The sequence below is a fragment of the Pteropus alecto genome, unplaced genomic scaffold (genome assembly GCF_000325575.1).
Source record: "Pteropus alecto unplaced genomic scaffold, ASM32557v1 scaffold3, whole genome shotgun sequence".
Classification (NCBI taxonomy): Eukaryota; Metazoa; Chordata; class Mammalia; order Chiroptera; family Pteropodidae; genus Pteropus; species Pteropus alecto.
Genome location: NW_006442484.1, coordinates 18267598 through 18286490, shown reverse-complemented (window position 1 = coordinate 18286490; position 18893 = coordinate 18267598). Strand labels below are relative to the sequence as shown.

Below are 18893 nucleotides of genomic sequence, written 5' to 3'. Positions count from 1 at the left end.
ATATATATATATAAATTGCTTTCAGCTAGTCTGTCTTTCTGAAAAGTTACTTATAGCTAGCCTCTGTATTACTCCTCTATGATAAGTATTATCATTTGCAGAGAGTCAGTATTCAACAATAATAATGTCAGTAACAATAATCTCTTTTTCTTTCTTTGTTGCTGCAGCTGTACTAATGGAAAGATTGCCTCTAGCTGTCAGTTATGTGATGGCTACTGTTACAATGGTGGCACATGCCAGCTGGACCCTGAGACAAATGTACCCATGTGTCTGTGAGTATTTTATAATGTCGTGGGCATTTAATAATTTGAATTTGTATGCACACGGAATCCCTGCTCTATTGTTCTCCTTTCTTAGGGGTAATACATTTTAAATGAATGTTTCATGGACATCTCTGATCAGGTATTGTCCTTCATTGGCTCATGTGCTACAGAATCTTCTCTTTCATCAATTTGCTAGTGATTTTATAAGGAGCTCATTCAATTCTTAGCATCATACCCATTTCAGACATTCATAGATCTTTAAACAGAAATGCCGAAAATTGTTCTAATTTCATTAACCCTGTTCAGACATGTGAAACCCAGCACAATCACATTTATGAACGCTTTGGTAGTTAAGGCCATTCTTTTCAAACAAATCTGAGGTATCTTTTCAAGTGTAAATACTATTTGATGTTCGTATCAGGTTTAGAATGTTGTATTATGTAAACCTATTAAATCCCTTGCTTCTTTAGATACATTAACTCAAATCTGGGTTTCTAAATATTTGGAAAATGTTGGAGATTCTCTGCTCCTGAGAAAATCTGGAATTTAATATTTTCTCCTCCAAAATACCCAATTGTCCAGAATGGGCAGTTTGAAATAAAATCATTCAGCTTATTTGGTTTCTATTTTGAATATTTTATTACTGCTTGACCAGAAGGATGATGCCCGCATAAGTACCAAGTCTGTGTTCTGTACCCCACCTTATCAGAGTAGCATGTGATGAATGTTTCAGAGAGAGAAGTGAGCATACCTGAGAAAAATTTTATTCTTCTGTTAACTATCCATTTATGAAATAAATTTGAAACATATTTGGCAAAAAAATTAAAAATCAGATGCTTTATTTAGCTATATTTTACTGAAATTCTGCAGATGCTCTGTGGGGTTTAAAAGTCAGCGCTGTGACCAGAAAGAGAACCCTTGTGATCACTACTGTCAGAATGAGGGGATTTGCACTTTAACTGCGTTTAATGAGCCAAGATGCAAGTAGGTTTAACCTTCCACTTACTGCTCTGCTTCGTGTGACATCATTTTGGGCCACAGTTCATTGGCTTAAATCATGAACATCCACATGCATTTCACAGTGTATACTTAATCTCGGGGCTCATCTGTGTCATACACACTTAACCTTTGCTTCGCTTACCGACGATTGTATGCACCACAGTCAGCTAGAAAGTCTAGAAATATAACAGGGGAAATGAAAAAGCTCATGAAGCTAATAAAAATACATTTGCTAGACTAGTGGCTTTTAATTAGAGAAGTACAGAAGCAGGTGTTTTTAGACTCTAGTATATACTCTACACTCTATTTGGAATAGTGGTTTTTATTTAGTAACTGACTGTTCAAGTGCTATTGAAATAATATGTTATTTTGTTTCCTAAAATTTTACTGAGAACTGTCTTCCTTAATCAATGAGACTTCTTTACAGAAGAAATATGTACATGCTAAAAAATTTCAGAAATTTCATTTCTTAATAGTTTAAATAATTATTTCTTAATTCAACTTATTCATAACAAACTCATTTCCTCTGATAAATTTCATAGAACACCTTTGGGGAAACTATCAATGTTCATCACAATGAAAGCTCTTTTCTAATTTTTATTTGAGTTTTAAAGATGGATCCTATCTGACATACTCTTTAGTTCCCAAGATTATAACTAGAAGCCCTTATGAGTGCCTAATAATTGCCCCGTCGTGGTGTACCTAATAATAGTTTTCAAGCACAACTGTATTAAAATTCAAGTCTTTCATTACAAAAACTCTGCAGTTTTATTCATGATCACCTATTTTTTCTTCAGGAAAATATCATTCTTTAGACAATAGTTGAAAGAATATGGGAAGTGATTAAAATAATCACAGGAAAAATTTATAACAGATCCTAGAGGTCAGCTGCTGGGAGTCTTAGTAGGACAAATGACTCAATAAGAATGAGAAATGGGAATGTATGAAAGACTACAGAAAAAACAACCTTTGTTGTTCATGTAATTCATGTAGTTTGGTGATGGCGGGGAGAGCGTTTTGAAAGAAAAGAAAGGATAACATAAGCAAAGACACAGATAGGAGACTTAATGGCGTCTTTGGGGAACCGTGAGTGGTTTAATATAGCTCCAGTTAAGGGTGACTGTAGAGTTGGCAAGAGGAGGGGTGTAAGGCAACAAAACTAGAAAGGCAAATTAGAATTTAATTTATGTCAAAATTAGGGGGTTCCATAGGATCCTGAAAAGAATGAATAGCCAAAGAGATATGAGGCAGAGGCTTGTGCTGAAGGAGTTTGCTTTTGAAGGTTACATTTGTCAGCATGTGTAAGAAAATCCTAGAGATCAGCTGCTGGGACCCTACATCAAAAGGTTTGACAACACTTCAGGTGAAAAGTAGTGAGGGCTGGAAGCAGAGCAATACAATTGTAGGAAAGAATACTAAGGACAATAGATTTATGGATATTTCAGAGTTTGTAAATCCAGAGTGATCCTTGGCTAAATATTGATTTAGCTTCTTTTGTTACTTCATTTTTTGGACACTGGCAATGCCTGGTTTGAGGTCTAATGTTCATTCATCTTGTCCCTCTCTCATTATTCCCAGGCAAAGTACACATGACATTTCAGGCCCACCCTACCTTCCAGGGACACGGCCTTTCCAGAGAATGTCCTTGTGTCACCAGAATAAGTATCTCTCATGGGCATAGCAGCCTACAAAAATGTTCTCTTCCATTTTTCACTCTTACCAAGTGTCATCAGAGACACCTGAACTTTTAAAGTGATAATCAGCCTATCTAATAAATTCAGCCAGGAAAAAAATATTAATTGGAGAGGGTTAGTACAAAGACCATTTACTTTTATGTATCTTTATCTCTATCTGCATCTGGCTTTATGAAAATTTTGTCTGTGCCTTGATTTTCTGTGCCTTAAAATTTATTCTCATGCCAGGAATAATGCTCACTGAATTCCTCAAATCACTTGACATAAAAGAAGCACAATAAAGATAATTGCATTCTGTTATCATTCATTCATTAATTCATTAACCAAATATTTATCGATAACCTATGGGTAAGAACTTGTATAAATTTGGAAGGGGAATTATTAATAATTAAAACTGGTTTAGCAAATATTTTGTGACATGTACTGCCTTAAGCACTTTACACATTTTATGTATAAAATTAGAATATTATATAATTATATTATCATTATTATTATCTAGTTGTTATCCCTATTTTACAGATCATAACCTGAGGTTATACAGCACGAAGTGGTAGATATCTAAGACTCAAGTGACTCTTGTTTGATTCTAAATTCCATGCTCTAGTTATAACTCTTATGCAGTATTGCTTTCTTTATGCTGTATTAATACACACACACACACACACACACACACACTTATAGAGAGCAGGGGAGAAAGAGAGAGATGGAGGAGAGAGACAGAGAGAGAAAGAGAGAGAGAGAAAGAGAGACAGACAGACAGGCAGATTTATTGTAGGAATTGGCTCATGTAATTATGAAGGTCAAAAGTCCCACAATCTACTATCTGCAAGCTGGAGAATTCAGTTCAAATCTGAAGGCTTCAGAACCATGGGAATTGATGGTGTAAGTCCAAGTCCAAAGTTCCAAAATTCAGGAGTGTTGATGTCTGAGGGCAAGAGAAGATAGAGGCCTCAGATCGAGCAGAGAGAGTGCATGTGTTCTTTTTCTGCCTTTTTCTACTATTCAGACCCTCAATAGATTGAATTATGCCCACCCTCATTGGTGAGGGTGATCTTCTTTACTTAGCCTACAGATTCAAATGCTAATCTCTTCCAGAGACATCTCCACAGTCACACCCAGAAACAATGCTTTACCAACTATCTGGGCATCCCTTACTTAGTCCATTCAAGTTGTCACATAAAATTAACTTACACATATATACACACATGAACGCACGAACACATTACGTATGTATACAAATTTTGCTTTTTGTTACTGTAATGACCCGAATTGTGTCCCTTCTAAATTCATATGTTAAAGCACTAGCCCCTTAATACTTCAGAATGGGACTCTATTTGAAAATAAGGACTCTAAAGATGTAACTGAGTTAAAATTGAGTCCTTAGGATGGGCTCTAGTCCAATATGGCTGGTTTTCTTATAAAAAGAGGCAATTAGGACACAAAGACATCAGACACACGTACAGAGAGATGATGATATGAACACACGGCAAAATGATGCCTATCTGCAAGCCAAGGAAAGAGATCTCAGAATAAACCAGATCAGCTGACACCTTGATCTCAGACATGTAGCTTCCAGAATGTAAGAAAATACATGTCTGTTGTTTAAGCCACTCAGGCTCTGGAATTTTTTTTTATGGCAACCATAGCAAACTAATATAGCTTTTGATACTGGAGTGGGGTGCTACTGTAACAAGTACCTAAAAATTATGAAAGCGGCTTTGGAACTAGTAATGGATAGAGGCTGGAAGAGTTTTGAGACACGTTAGAAAAAGCCTAGAATGCCTTGAAGAGATTATTGGTAGAGATATATGCATTAATGGTTCTTCTGGTGAGATCTCAGATGGAAATGAGGAACATGTTATTTGAAACTAGGGCGAAGGTGATTTTTATAAAATGGGAAAAAACTTGTCTGGATTGTTTTCTAGTGTTTTGTAGAAGATAAAACTTACAAAATATTAACTTAAATATTTAGCTGAGGAGATTTCGAAGTAAAACAAAATATATTAAAGGTGTGGCCTAGTTTTTCCTTGTAATTTATAGTAAAATGTAAGAGAAGAAAGATAAATTGAAGGAATTATATTAAGTGAAAAAAAAAACTTGAAAATTTGGAAAATTCTTAATTTATTCATATTGCAAAAGATGAGAAAATATGTTCTGGAAAAAATATCAAGGGTGTGGATGGATGATTGTTTGCTCTAAAAAGATTCCAGACCCGATTCATGGATCAAGTCAACCCTGTTACCATCAATGTTGTCTATTTGGGCTGATGGAGATAGAGGCAGATAAAAAAGGAAGAAAAGCAGGCGGACTTCTGAGATTCTACAAGATGTGCCAAGAGAGCTATCTGCTGAAAACATGCTTTATACTTCAAGAACAGAGAAGAATGATCCTGAAGGCAATTCAGAGATCAGGCAGAGCTGCCACTGTCATCATGATTCTAGAGGGTACAGGTGTCCATAGGGCAGGGCCAACTCCTCAGTTTCACCAGGTCAGTCTGCCATCTCCAGGGCCAAGAGAAAAGAGTTTCTTCCCAGAGCCTTGGGGTCTGCTGTCCAGGGCCTCAGAAGTGGAGCTTCTGCCCCCAACTGAGGTAGTGATGAGTTGTCACCCCAGTGGGCCCAGAAAGTAGGTCCCCACCCTGCTGGTCCCAGAGGACAGAGAGTCAAACATAGAGGTATTATTCTTGAGCCTTAAATATAGAATTTGTTGTGTTAGGTTTCAGACTTATTCAAGACCTCTGACCTTTTCTTCTTTACAATTTCTCCCTTTTGTAATAAGTTAAGAATTTGGGGGCTATTGGGATGAGCTGAATGTATTTTGTATGCAAGAAGGACATGACTTTTGAAAGACCAGAGGATAAGTGTTATGGGCTTATTGTGTACCCCCCAAATTCATATGTTGAAACCTTAACCCTCAGTACCTTGGAATGTGACTTTATCTGGCCTTTAAATAGGTAATTAAGTTAATAACCTTCAGAACTGTGAGAAAATAAATTTTTGTTATTTAAGTCACTTGGTCTGTGGTATTACGTTATGGAAGACCTAGCAAATTAAAACAATCACCACATATATTTTCCATTAGGGAGTCTACTGTTGGCCTCTCTGATACAAATAATATTTTCATAGAATTTCTCACCTTTGCACACCTTCTTTTTAGTTATAAATTTTCTAAGGCACAGCAATCCTTCTCCATATTGACCCATCCCATTGAAGACCAAGGAGATATTGAAATGTGCTCATAAACTTCTCCTGGAAATAAATCAATGCTTAGAGATTCATGAAAAAATATAGTAGGAGACAATGAGGAAGTCAGGGATTCTTCTCTGTAGAGATCTTTCTTCTGTTGTCTGGATTCTGAATACAGATTCAAATCCTGATTCTGTACACATGGGTCTCCTGTATTAACAGTACCAGAGGGATCCATTTATTGGCTGGCATCATCACTATCAAAGTGAAACAGACAGTAAGAAAGCTTTCTTGATTCTATGGCAAGATACAGTAAGTGGAAAGAGCAGATTTTGCAGTCATGCTACCTGGATTTATATACTCATTCTTCCAATGACTTTTGATGTGGCCTATAAGCCTCTCTAAGCCTTAGATATATTTTTTTTCTTTAGGAAGATGGTTCTAGTATGTACATATAAAAACTTCCATAGTAAAGACATGTCATATGAGCACATATAATATTACTCTGAAAACCTGTTTAAAGCCTCTAGGTGCTCAATGTCTGCTTTGATTTTACCGTGACTATAACTCCAGACTTGTAATTAACTTCTATCTTTCAATCTTGGTGGTATAACCCTATGCATATGGTTTTATTTGAGGTAACTTGCTGAAGATATTTTTGGAATCCCAAACTCTAGCTTTCGTTTTTGGCAAGCAGCTCCTGGCTGAGATCTTAGCATTGTAATTAGTCACAAATTTGAAAAGTTCATATTTGGTTTTGTATACATTGCATTTTTTTTATTTGACTTTTCTTCACACTATAACTTTTTGAGAAATTACTAAGGGGTCTTTATATTATTAAATCAACTAAAATACAACTAAATCAACACTTTTTTCATTTGGACAGACTTCGATAGGGAATGATCTAAAGATTTCCTCTCAGACTAGAATAAAATAACCCCTCAATGCCAATATTAAACACATTTTTTATAGGCATTATTTTTTATTAGACTATGACTATTTTAGAAATAAAAATTAATAATTCTGATAGTTTTTTAAATACCCACATTTCCTAGTAATAACCATTGCTATATTTGGATACTATGCATTCAGTTTCTTTATGCAAATATACATTAGTAGAGTATTCTGTACTAAACTGATAAATGCTCTTTTATGTTTATTTACTTTGCAATTCTTAAGAACATCATTCCATGTCAGTGTGAATAATTAGATGCTTTTATTCACAATGGTTTCCCAATGTTCCATTGTCTAGATTTTCCTTACTTTATTTACTTAACTATATATCATTTACTAATTCTGGAGTGTGTGTGTGTGTGTGTGCGTGTGTGTGTGTGTGCGTGTGTGTGTGTTTTGTTCTTTTAACTATTTTTGTCTAAGAGTAAAAACTTACGTGTGTTAATATCTTAATTTGTCTCTCATTAGTTTTCTAAGATTAACACCCAAAAGTAGAAATATTGCATCCAAAAGTATAGACTTTATAAATCAAACTAGCAATAATTTGGGGCAAGTTAGTTTATCTCTTGGTGTCACATTTACTTTGTCTGTGAAATGGTGAGTTTGGACTAATTGTTCACAAATTTAAATACACAGGCCTACAGAGCATGTGTATTTAAATCTAAGACCTATTTGAACTTTTGTTTAGAAACTGGTTTGAAATTAAATTAGTTATAACCCCAAATACAGTTACCTCAAACTCTTCTGAAATATCTATGAAGACACAGAGAAGACGAAGATTCCCATTAGCCACAAAATTAAGACTAACAGAATCTGTTGTTAATACTATACAATAACTGAGGAGCTAATCATAATATTCTTGGGTCACAATTAAATATTTATGTTTAATTTTTTTCTACGGTTTTATAATTTATTCTCCTGATATTTTAAAATAATATACCAGGGCATATCTAGGTATGTAAGTAGCCTATTTAGTCCTAACATCAAGAAATATAATAGTTCTTTACACTTATTTTTTATTATAATCCCTAACATATATATCCACAGTCTATAAATTAGAACTCCAGATATCCATCCTTCGTTTTATTCTTACTTTGGCCTTTTAGATAACAAAAATGCTACCAATATTCTTTTTCCATAGCCATTCATCAAAAAATGTTTATCTAGCGTCTATATACCAAACAATATCTTAAGCACTGAAGGATATATCAGTGAACAAAACAAACATAAATATTTAACTCATGTAGCTTCAAGGTTAATGATTATCTTTTAATGATAAAATTTGAGTTATGCTTTTTAATAATAGTTTTCTGTATAATTTATATTCTCTTTAAAAAAGAAAAAAAACCAAGTTTTTAAAGTTATTTGTATCATCTGAAATGGGAGAACCAAAAAGATCTAACTCTGGGATTGCATTGCTTTTGAAATCATAACAATTCAGGCACTCACTGTTTTAAAAATGGCAATAGGGCAAAACTCCAAGATATTTCTTATAATATATATTATTGCTTTTTTGCCCAATAATAATTCTCCATGTTTTCAAAAGCAAGAGAGCACAGCTAGTTTTTATGTTTTACTTCATTTCGAACAAAACCTAAAAATTACTTTCTGTGAACATTTTTCTCTAATCTATTCCTTTTTTGTTGTTGTTAAATTTACATGGGCATCTGTTTTTTATCTTGTTTGTTTTGGGGAAAAATGGTTTCTCACAAAAGTATCACTTTTCTCTGATCATCTGTGTGCATGTGTGTGTTTATATTTTTCATAATATTTACCGATATTTCATATTTTAGGCTAGAATTGATCTCACATGTGTGGTCTTTGGACGTGAAACATATTTCTATGAATTTAGCCTTGGAATGCTGCTTGTTCTACAACATGGCCTTCTTCAATTTACATGTCTCTTTTTCTCAGTTATACTGTAAATTTCTTCAAGTAAGAGGTTCTGTCTGAATTACCTATTTTGCCATATTGTTGCTTAAAAAAATACCTTGGCACCTGTATTGTATTTGTGAGATCTGACAGACTGACATCATCTTTCTATCACCATTATAATATCATATTTTAGTTTGTTAATAAATTGTCAAAACCTATGAGAGTCAGGAAAAATTAGAAAGGTATTTATCATAATTTTTGACTATTTTTCTAATTTTTATGATACCTTTTAAAAGTACAACAGGATATTTCCTGAATGTTCTAAAACTCAGGTAAAATATCTCTTTAAATAAAGAACTAAATAAATGGCTGAATTCACCAGAAATAATTAGGAAAACTTAATTTTATTCATTTTTTGTCTCTTCTCCTCATCTTTTGTTTGTTTGTTGTTGTTTTTACTTGGGAATTCTTTCTCAAAAATGAAAAGGGAATAGAAAGAAAGTGAGATATAGTCCCTGCCCTTGTGGACCTCTGAGTCTATTGTAGAAAAAGATGATGCAAGAAGAAATATGGCAGAGACTTTGAGGATTTGACTGGTATAATGTAAACAGTGCTGGTGGATGAGTATTGGACAGTAATATTAGTGACATAATTTGGAATAACATAAAAAGCTTAGCTAGGAATTTGAAATTTATTCTACAAGCAGTAGAGAAACACTGATAACATTTGAAATATGAAGTATCATACTCATATGGATATTTTAGAAAGGTCTTGATGACATGGTGCTGGAACAAGAAAACATGCACTTGAAAAATAAATTTTAAAATGAATCCCAATATGAAATGTAAAGGAAAATAAAGTTGTTTTTTATATTAAAAAAAGACTATTTTTATTGATAAACAGGGCACAAAGAAGAGACAAGTGACAGAGGATATTATATCTCAGGATTGCAGTTTGTTTAGCTTTTTATTTTTTCTTCTGTTTGGCTCTTTTGTCATTGTAATGTGAAAATGCTAATAGTATCTACTTTCTAACATTGTTTTGAAGATTAAGAAATGTAATATATGTGAAAAACATAGAATATTGTCTTTAACATAGTAAACATTCAAAAAAAAAAGTAAAGTAAAACTGTAAAGCCCTTGTAATAGATCAAACATAAAATGCTAAGAACCTGGTATAATTCGAACTTCTGGGAATTTGAAGTTGAAAAATAAAGTACGATTAAAAAAAAAAAGTATTGTTATTGAAAATAAGGCAATATATGGCATAACTAAAAGATTAGTAGTTCAGTGATAGTCATAGTAATAGTGACTGCAAAGGCAGCTGTGATAAGTAGAGCCCAGTTCAAGTCCTATGAGGGACAACAGAGAAAGAAAAGACTGTGTTACCTTAGGAAATAGACACAGGAATTAGCTTTATGAACATTTTCGAAGTAGATTTTTATAATGCAGTGTGATGCAAAGTGAATATATAAGTACCAAAGGGACATTCATTAAGAGAATGATCTGGATTGGGCATTTTATTTTCCCTGTTTTTGTGACTGTTCCAATCTAGTTATTTTATTAAAAGTTCAGTATTATTTTCTAAGTCTTTAGGGCAAGAAACAGCTAAGGAAATGTGCAGGTACTACAGAAGCCTTTTGGAGCTTTTGGGAAAAAGATTATGGGTTCTGTTTCTGTCACAAATTTTTAAAAGGTAGAAATTCTTCTTCTATATTGCAACAGCTAATTAAGGCCTTGGTTTCTCAAAATATTGGCCTTGCGGAAAAGAAACTGCACGATTTACTCTTCATTGATCCTGCTGTCAGGATGAACAGCATTCCATGAGCGCTAGTGAACTTGTAGCCCCTTAGAGAATATTTGAGAAGAGCCTAAGGAAATTGTCATGAGTGATTTCAAACAGATCACAGTTCTTCAGCAGGGGTATTGAGTAATTCAACTTTAGTAGTCTGTGCTGTCCGCATTTCAAGAGTCAGGTCATTGCATGTCTCTTATTTGTTTTGTGCCCCTTGGCATATTATCAAAGCACAAAATATGAAATGTGCATCTCTTTTGGAATAGTAAAGGCCAAGAAAAGCTGTCACATCAATATCTGTCCTTTATGTTCCCTGCTTACAAGTTGTAGCTTGTTCTAGCTTTCACCAGGCTAGCCATGCCATGGAAAAATAATGGAATAGAGATATTACATTTTTCTGTACAAGTTTAAAGTCTGGTTTGCTTTTTAAGAGCACAAGTAACACTACCTGACAAAGAATAATTATTGCATAGTTGTATATTGGGCAGCGATTGTTATGAAGCTTTGATGTAGTCACATTATTTTCCCTTGATTTTGGGTCATGTTCTTGAGCTTTAATATAAACAGTAAATCAGAATAAACAAAGAAACCAAATATAATATAACTACATATTATTTTTACTTGTGTAATTATTACCTCTTTAATAATTAAAATTACTTTTCCCTTTATCAAACTGCTATAAAACACACACGCGCACACACACACACACACACACACACGCATATTTCAAATGCTTCTAAGAACAGAGTTTTATTTCTTGCTCATATTCCATGGTGGGACAAGAAAACTATATCAAACAACTTTCAGTCTAGTATTTGATCCCAAATTAACTTTATGTGATTTCAAGAAAAGCATCAGATGCATATGGTTTAATTAGTAGCATTGATTTAAGAATAAAAGGCATAAATTTTTTATATTATCATTATTTACATACTCAAAATCTTGTAATAATACTTTCTGATATCCCTACCATTGTCCTCGATTTGAATAAGATTTATATAGCTTGAACAATACTTAATAACTGCAACTGGATATGCCAGACAACTTTATTGTAGTATATTTCGGATTGTACCACCTGGTACCACAGGAAGGACTTTCTATTATTAAAAAAAAGCTTTTATTATTCATTCATATTGTGTGTTAAAACATAAAATATTCAGGTAATAAACTAGTTACTTTGACTGGCACAAAGCAGAGATTTTCACCTCCCATGGTTTGATATGTTTTTAAGCCAATTTTGGAACTGGCCATTCTTCTTGGCAATATGTAGATAGAACTTTCTATTAATATTGCAGCATATATTCTTCCCCCACATCTTTAGTTATGAAATTGTAACCACTGTTTCCAATTTAATAGCCTACTTTTATGTCTTCAATTACATCCACTATATTACTTAATACTAATTTAATGATTGTTCTTTTTCCCTCTCAGTTGATGCATGTAATATATTCAGTTCAATAGAAATTGTCTACTTATTCTAAAAAACAGTTATGCCTTTCAGATCTGCTTTCAATAAAATTTCCTGGAGAATATCTAGATGGTAAAAGTTTTCCATTACAAGAGATTTCACTTTTTTATATTTATTCAATCATCATTTCACACTTCATTGGCCATTTCTGTTCAAGTGGCCTGCACAGAATTTTATGTTTAAACATTTCTAACTTAAACCACCCAATTTTAACAAACTTTCTTTTATGGATAATTTCTTGGCAAAATAGATTTTATCTTTTCTTTTATATTTCTCCTTACTTTTTAAAATAAATCACTTTAAGTAATCTATTTTAATAATTTTATTTTTTCATGGCCACCACTTCAACTGAAAGTTATTAATTTTTATTTGTCCTAAAATAATTATTGGTCAGAGTGTATTGAACATCTTATTATTTTTTTACTTCATCACATTAACACTCCTCAAAAATCGAGAACTCTTTCTGACCAAATTCTCTTAATATTAAAGTAAGACTGATTTTGTCTTACTAATGCTATCAGTACTAAGTAACACAATGATTTAATATAATATTTTTAAATTAGGCATTATATTACTATAGAGTTGAATCCAGTGTACTTATGACAACAAACATAAATTTTAGATACTACCTTTAGCTTTTTGAAGAAAACAAAGCAGGATAATACCTAGCTATTGCCATTTAAGAAGAAACAGTCAAATTTGTATAGAGAACATTATTTTGGAACCAACACAAAATTGAAAGTTGATATTTAGAAAGATATTATCATCCTTTAATAACATGCCCCTAACCGTCAGTGCCAGAGACAGAATATTTAGCATTACTGACTGTAGGTTTGAACCGATGCGGTAATTCTTACAACTTTACTACTGGACAAAACAAAAAAATAATTTATTTTCTTTTGTTCAGACAACATTTGACTTTTATTAAGAGCCTGATACTCTCTTGGGCATGAGAGAGCAAGGAAAAGCATTTATTTGTACTCCTGTATTGAATTAGAAGAATCATGGCATTGTCATAGAAAACAATGATGAAATAATAACCCCACATTTTAATTCCACCACTTATTAGCTATGTTCTTTGGGACAAATCATTTGAACATGCAATTCCTCATTTCACATGGTGCATAATTCCAACTCACAGATTATTATAGAAGTTAAAGAGTATTTTTCATAAGAAAATACTTATCCTAGTATATGGCACAAAGTTCAACACATGTTAATTGAACCTTTCACAAAATTTCATGTCAAAGTTAGGTTAGAAAAGTTTTGAGGCATTTGAAAAAATTAAGAATCATTATGATATTAATACATACAATAATTTTATCTCAGAGGGTTGTGGAAAAAATAACATGAAATAATATTTTAAAGTAAAATTAACAAACAGGTGAATAAATATCCAAATATCTGTCCCAAATGCAATGATTTTTTTTTTCATTTTACAATACTATCTACAAGGAGAGGGGGCATAAAAAGTGCTGGGGGCTATGTAGAGTGTAAATCTTCAAAGTTAGAAATGTCATGAAAAAGTAGTCATGACTCACTCAACAACAAAAGAAATTTTCAGAATCAATCAGAAAAAAATTTGCAAATGACTCTTAATTTTTCTTCATATAGTATATGAATATACTATAAATCTGGTGCTCAAAATGTAATCATTTAAAAAAATTATTTAAAGAGACTTTAGAACACTAAAATTTTCATGACAAGTTTTCTAAGGTTTCTTTAATTCCTTTGTGGCATTTTTACCTCTGTGTAGATAGAAAAGGGTATATTGAAATATTTTTCTTTCTGAATGTCTCCATCATTATGCTTAATAAGCAGTCTACCACATATATATAAGAGGAGAAATTCAATTTCAAATTGCTTTAAGGTTCACCTTTGAATTTTACCTTGATTAGAAGAGTCCCATGACTTTTATATTTGATGAAAAGAGGGAACAAATATTAATTTCATTATTTTGTTTTGAGGTCTTCACAAGGCAGAAGACTCTAGACCACATTTCTGCAAAATAACATGTGTAGTCCACACAAGTTGATCATTGTTACAGTGAAAGACAATACCTAAAATTTTAATACAACTTCAGTATTTTGTATCTGATTTCGGTTCTCCTTGTAACAATCACTCCATTACTTCAGAGCTGTCATTATTTTGGACAGTTTAATTATATGTCTCAGATTTAGGCAATTAAATGTAAAAACCATTTTTTTGTAAATATTTTATCCCCTTAAATAGGCCAAACTTATTTTGATATTCTAAAACTGTTTATGATGCTTCCTAGTAATATTTGCTAAGCTACTGCCTTTACACAAAGATATTCCCCTATGCTACAGGAAATTACAATTGAAACAGATAATATTGTAACTATACAATAATTCCACAAACTCTTTAAGGACATAGTAAATGAACTAACTATACATTTCATATAGTAACATTCAGATAAGAATTAGTTACCAAAAACAAAAGCACACTCAGTTTTTCGGGTATTACGTAAAGAATTTCTACTAATGTTATTTACTTTTTTGAACAATCATACATATCGTTCTCATCCTAAAAAAATAAATAAATAAAAAGTGATTGAAGAATATTTGGTCTAAAAAGAATATCTTTAGGAATATAATAGTAATTTATCTCAAATATTCCTTGAAGTGTGATTTGTGAATTGCTTGCATGATACTCATTTTGTTAAAATGCATATTTCTGAACACAAGTCCAAGTTGCTAAATGAAAAATCTCTGGTATATGGAATTCCAGAATTTCAATTTGGTAATAAATAGTTTAATCTATAACATAAAGGAAATGTCATAAAATATAGTTAAGAACATTTTATACATATAATTAAGAACATTTTATACATATTACTACAATGGAATTGTAAGAATATATTTAAGAAAACAATGTAGCAGTAAATAATCTTTCCTTTTAATGTCAATGGCCCATATAGAAGGGGAGAAGTCAAAAAGAACGTTAATAATTCTTTACTAGGCAGCTATTGACTTCGAGATACTGCAAGGAGCAATATCTTCATACGTTGTGAGGAAAAAAAAAGATAAACGATTGTTTAACTAAATAAGGATCTATCTATCTTTCAGTTATCCAACAATAATTAAAATTTATAGAAGTGTTTAAAATGTTAAATAATTCAGAGTGATATAGTGATCAACATAAGAAGAAGAAGCTGATTTTCATTGTCCTAAGGTTAAGGGCAGTGTGAAACACATGATATGTTTAAAAAGAATGATATACTGGTGTTTATGATGATGAGAAAAAAAATTGCGGGAAGGGTCATGAAGGACTAACTTGAACATAATTGACCAAGGATGAATAGCGAGGAACAGTGAGTTGTAACAGCACAGATTAAACATGACCAAAACATGACTATGAATTTTGCTTGAGGAATAATGAAAAAGAGACAGATGCCAAAGAAATTATAGTTAGCACAATTATGCAAATAATACAGTGAGAAATTAAATAGGAAATTTTGATGATCCACATGCATTCTAATTCTTGAATGCTGTGCAATTAATGGCTTTGATCATTTTAGTCTACTCAGAGTATAAAGATTTATGAATTTCTATAAATATAATAAAAATTCTTGGTCTTAAATCAACCATTGGAAGAAGAAGTCGTGGATCAGCAAATGCCTTAAGTAGTAATTTTATAAAGTAGGCAACAAGAATGATAATTTCTATTTTATTTAGTATCTCAGAAGAGAGTATTTTTTTAAGAGTAGGACAAATGTAGAACAGTAGAACATATATTTTCTTTGGCCATAAAATATTATTTAATAAGGAGTATGGGGAGCATTGCAAAATGATTATCAATGGATTAAGATATATAACTGTTAAAATTAATTTTTCTTCATCACAGTCTTTGAGAGTTATTTCCAGTATTCAATATGTAAAATATTCCCTGAAGATTAAGAATTTCAATGTATTTTCATTTAAAAAAGTAGAGCATTATGACCACTAGTAGGTGACGTCTTTTATCTATTATAAATACTATGTTCCAAGTTATAAATAAAATAGAAAATTAATCAATACTGTTAACAAATACTACCTATCCTACTTAAATAATTCCAAAGGTTGCAGTAAGAATCATAGTACATTTATCTTCTTTTTTAAAAAATTTCTCTCTGCTCTTCTTAAATTCTAAAGGCATATTTCATAACTTCCTAAAGTACCTAAAATACATGATGTTGATATCAGAACATAATCTAATCCATTAGCATTTAATTCGTTAATTCCTGAGGAATTTCATTTTCTGACTTCCAAGCATCTCACAGTAATGATGAGCCCCAGTTCTTATCTCCAGTAACATAACAAAAATGTACCTCAAGTCATTCCTCTTATTTAACATGAAACCTGATTTAAGATTTTTTGTTTGCTTGTTTCTTTGAATCAGAGAAGGTAATGTAAAGAGCAAATTTTGATATTTTACTTAATATAATTCCACAAAATAGCCCTGTATGCATCAGCTAAATAATAAAATTACTAAAGTATAATCTTTTCATTGGAGCTTGTAAAACATTCTCAGTGGTCAATTAGAAAGAATTGACAAGTGTAAAGCTACAGAAAACAAAAAGAATTTTGCAGTGATCAGAATTCACTCTGACGTGTTTGCAAAGTCTTACTAAACATGTTATTTTGATTTATTTGTGGACTGTGTCAAGAATTAGAAATTGTGAAGAATTGGAACAATTTTCTAGATCATTCATCTGCAAAACTACAACTGAGGAAGAAATGATTTTTTTAAAAAAATCAATGATTTTATAGACTGTTTGCTTTATAATAATTATTTGAAAATGTGCTCATTCCATTACCTCATTTCAGCAATATGGATAGTCATAGACTTGACCTCAAAATTTATCTATTTTAATTATTTACTTGTAGTGTAATATATAAATGTGCTGTATAGAAAATATATATGTAAGCTTTTTATAAAGAATCCGAACAAAAAGTAAAACAATATATGTGATGACCTAATCATAATATAATATTTTCACCTAAATCATGCTCCATACTCATAGTTTTATAATATCATTAATTAAATAACGATAGTTTTGAATAGTAGCAATATTGTCGATTGTGCTGAAGTTAATATATGCTTTTATGAAATAAAATTTTGTTTCCCATGATTTGAGTTTGTCATCAATGATGACTTTACGAGACTTGCCCATGTTTTAGAGCAACCAATACTGTCTTCATGAATATCTCAAATAATTCACATGACATCACAGAAGACTAGTTCTGAAAACAGCTAAAGCTATCTAAATTGACTATGACAGAATTGGCAGAGGCCTTCAAATTGCAGTTATTTAGTTTAGCCATTGTGCCCAGAAAGATGTACTTCGAATGGCTCTGGAAGCCTTTATTTTATTCTGTATAACTATTGTTGATATGGACAGTCATTTTAAATAAGAACTGAAGCAATTAAATGGTTTTCTGTGAATTTTCTCTGAGAGATGAAAAACGAAATCTTGTGTTAGCCAATAGGCAAACCATTTCAGCATTTATTTGATGCAACTAACTAATTATATAGTTGCGATTTATGTTTAAATAATGGATTTTAATCTGATCTATTATTTGAATCCTCTGTTAGACTTTTCATCCTAATATCCTAGTGTCTATATGAAGAAGACAGCTCTTCCCAATAAAACCTTGGGCATATTCTCTCGATTTCGTGATAATAAAAGTATGGTTTTAAATGAGAAAGCGCTATACTTTCCTTTTTCTGATTAGAAAAGTAAAAATTTTTACAGTGATTATTTGTAATTTTTAAGACTTCTCAAATTAATTACTGCCTTAAGATTACCATTTTGCTATAAAATATGCCAATTTTTAGTTTAACATAGAATAAATAAAAATGACTATAAAACTAAATTTTAAAAGCATTTAAACAATAAAGTCCAATTGTCGTTAACTTCAGCATACTGACAATCTAAAGGAAATTAGCATAAATCTTTACCTAATGTCCATTAATTTGTGATGGCTGGCTCCTTCATTTCATTTGGTTGAAGTTACTGCATTACCGGCCTTGTAGGTTGTTATTCACTGATTTTTTTTTTCTTAGATGTTCCACCAACTGGTCAGGCACACAATGCGAGAGGCCAGCCCCAAAGAGCAGCAAGTCTGATCATATCAGCACAAGTAAGTTTCTCAGATTAGTATCTTGGGTGTTCTACATGGTACAAAAATATATTTTTTCTTTTTATACCATTATTGAGGGAGTCGAGTCTGGGTAATCTCTTTCATGGAATTTTACAAGAGATCCACTGCAATGGCAGTGTTTTTTGAAAGATGAAGCTCTGTGCACTCGCCTGGTAACAGGATCCAGCTTTATGTTCTCTTTTAGGCTATTAGAGTTCATCTCAAATTTTGGCAGTTTTCTTAATGCAAACCTAGAGTAAGCTTTTCTTAGGAAATATACATGAGCTACAAAGGATGCAAATATCAAAATGGAAGTGGGAATACTTAGAAATATAATTTCATATTTTAATTAGAGAAACATATATTTTCTTAAAATGCATTTTAATTTGTTGTGGAAAATCATACTTGATTTGTTAGATTTAGAGAATTATATTGTCTATGGCCATGCCACCCTGAACAAGCCCAATCCCGTCTGATCTCGGAAGCTAAGCAGGGTTGGGCCCGTTAGTACTTGC

At 32.0% G+C, this 18893-nt stretch overlaps 1 protein-coding gene across 1 annotated transcript in view; it reads left to right on the top strand.

Moving 5' to 3' along the window:
* The window catches only part of LRP1B (LDL receptor related protein 1B), a 1653662-nt gene that overhangs the window by 1622723 nt on the left and 12046 nt on the right, over positions 1–18893 (top strand). Inside the window, exons 86-87 of the mRNA XM_006921044.1 lie at positions 168–272; positions 18302–18378. Coding sequence (XP_006921106.1) covers positions 168–272; positions 18302–18378 — 182 coding nt within the window. The remainder of the gene's footprint in view (positions 1–167; positions 273–18301; positions 18379–18893) is intronic.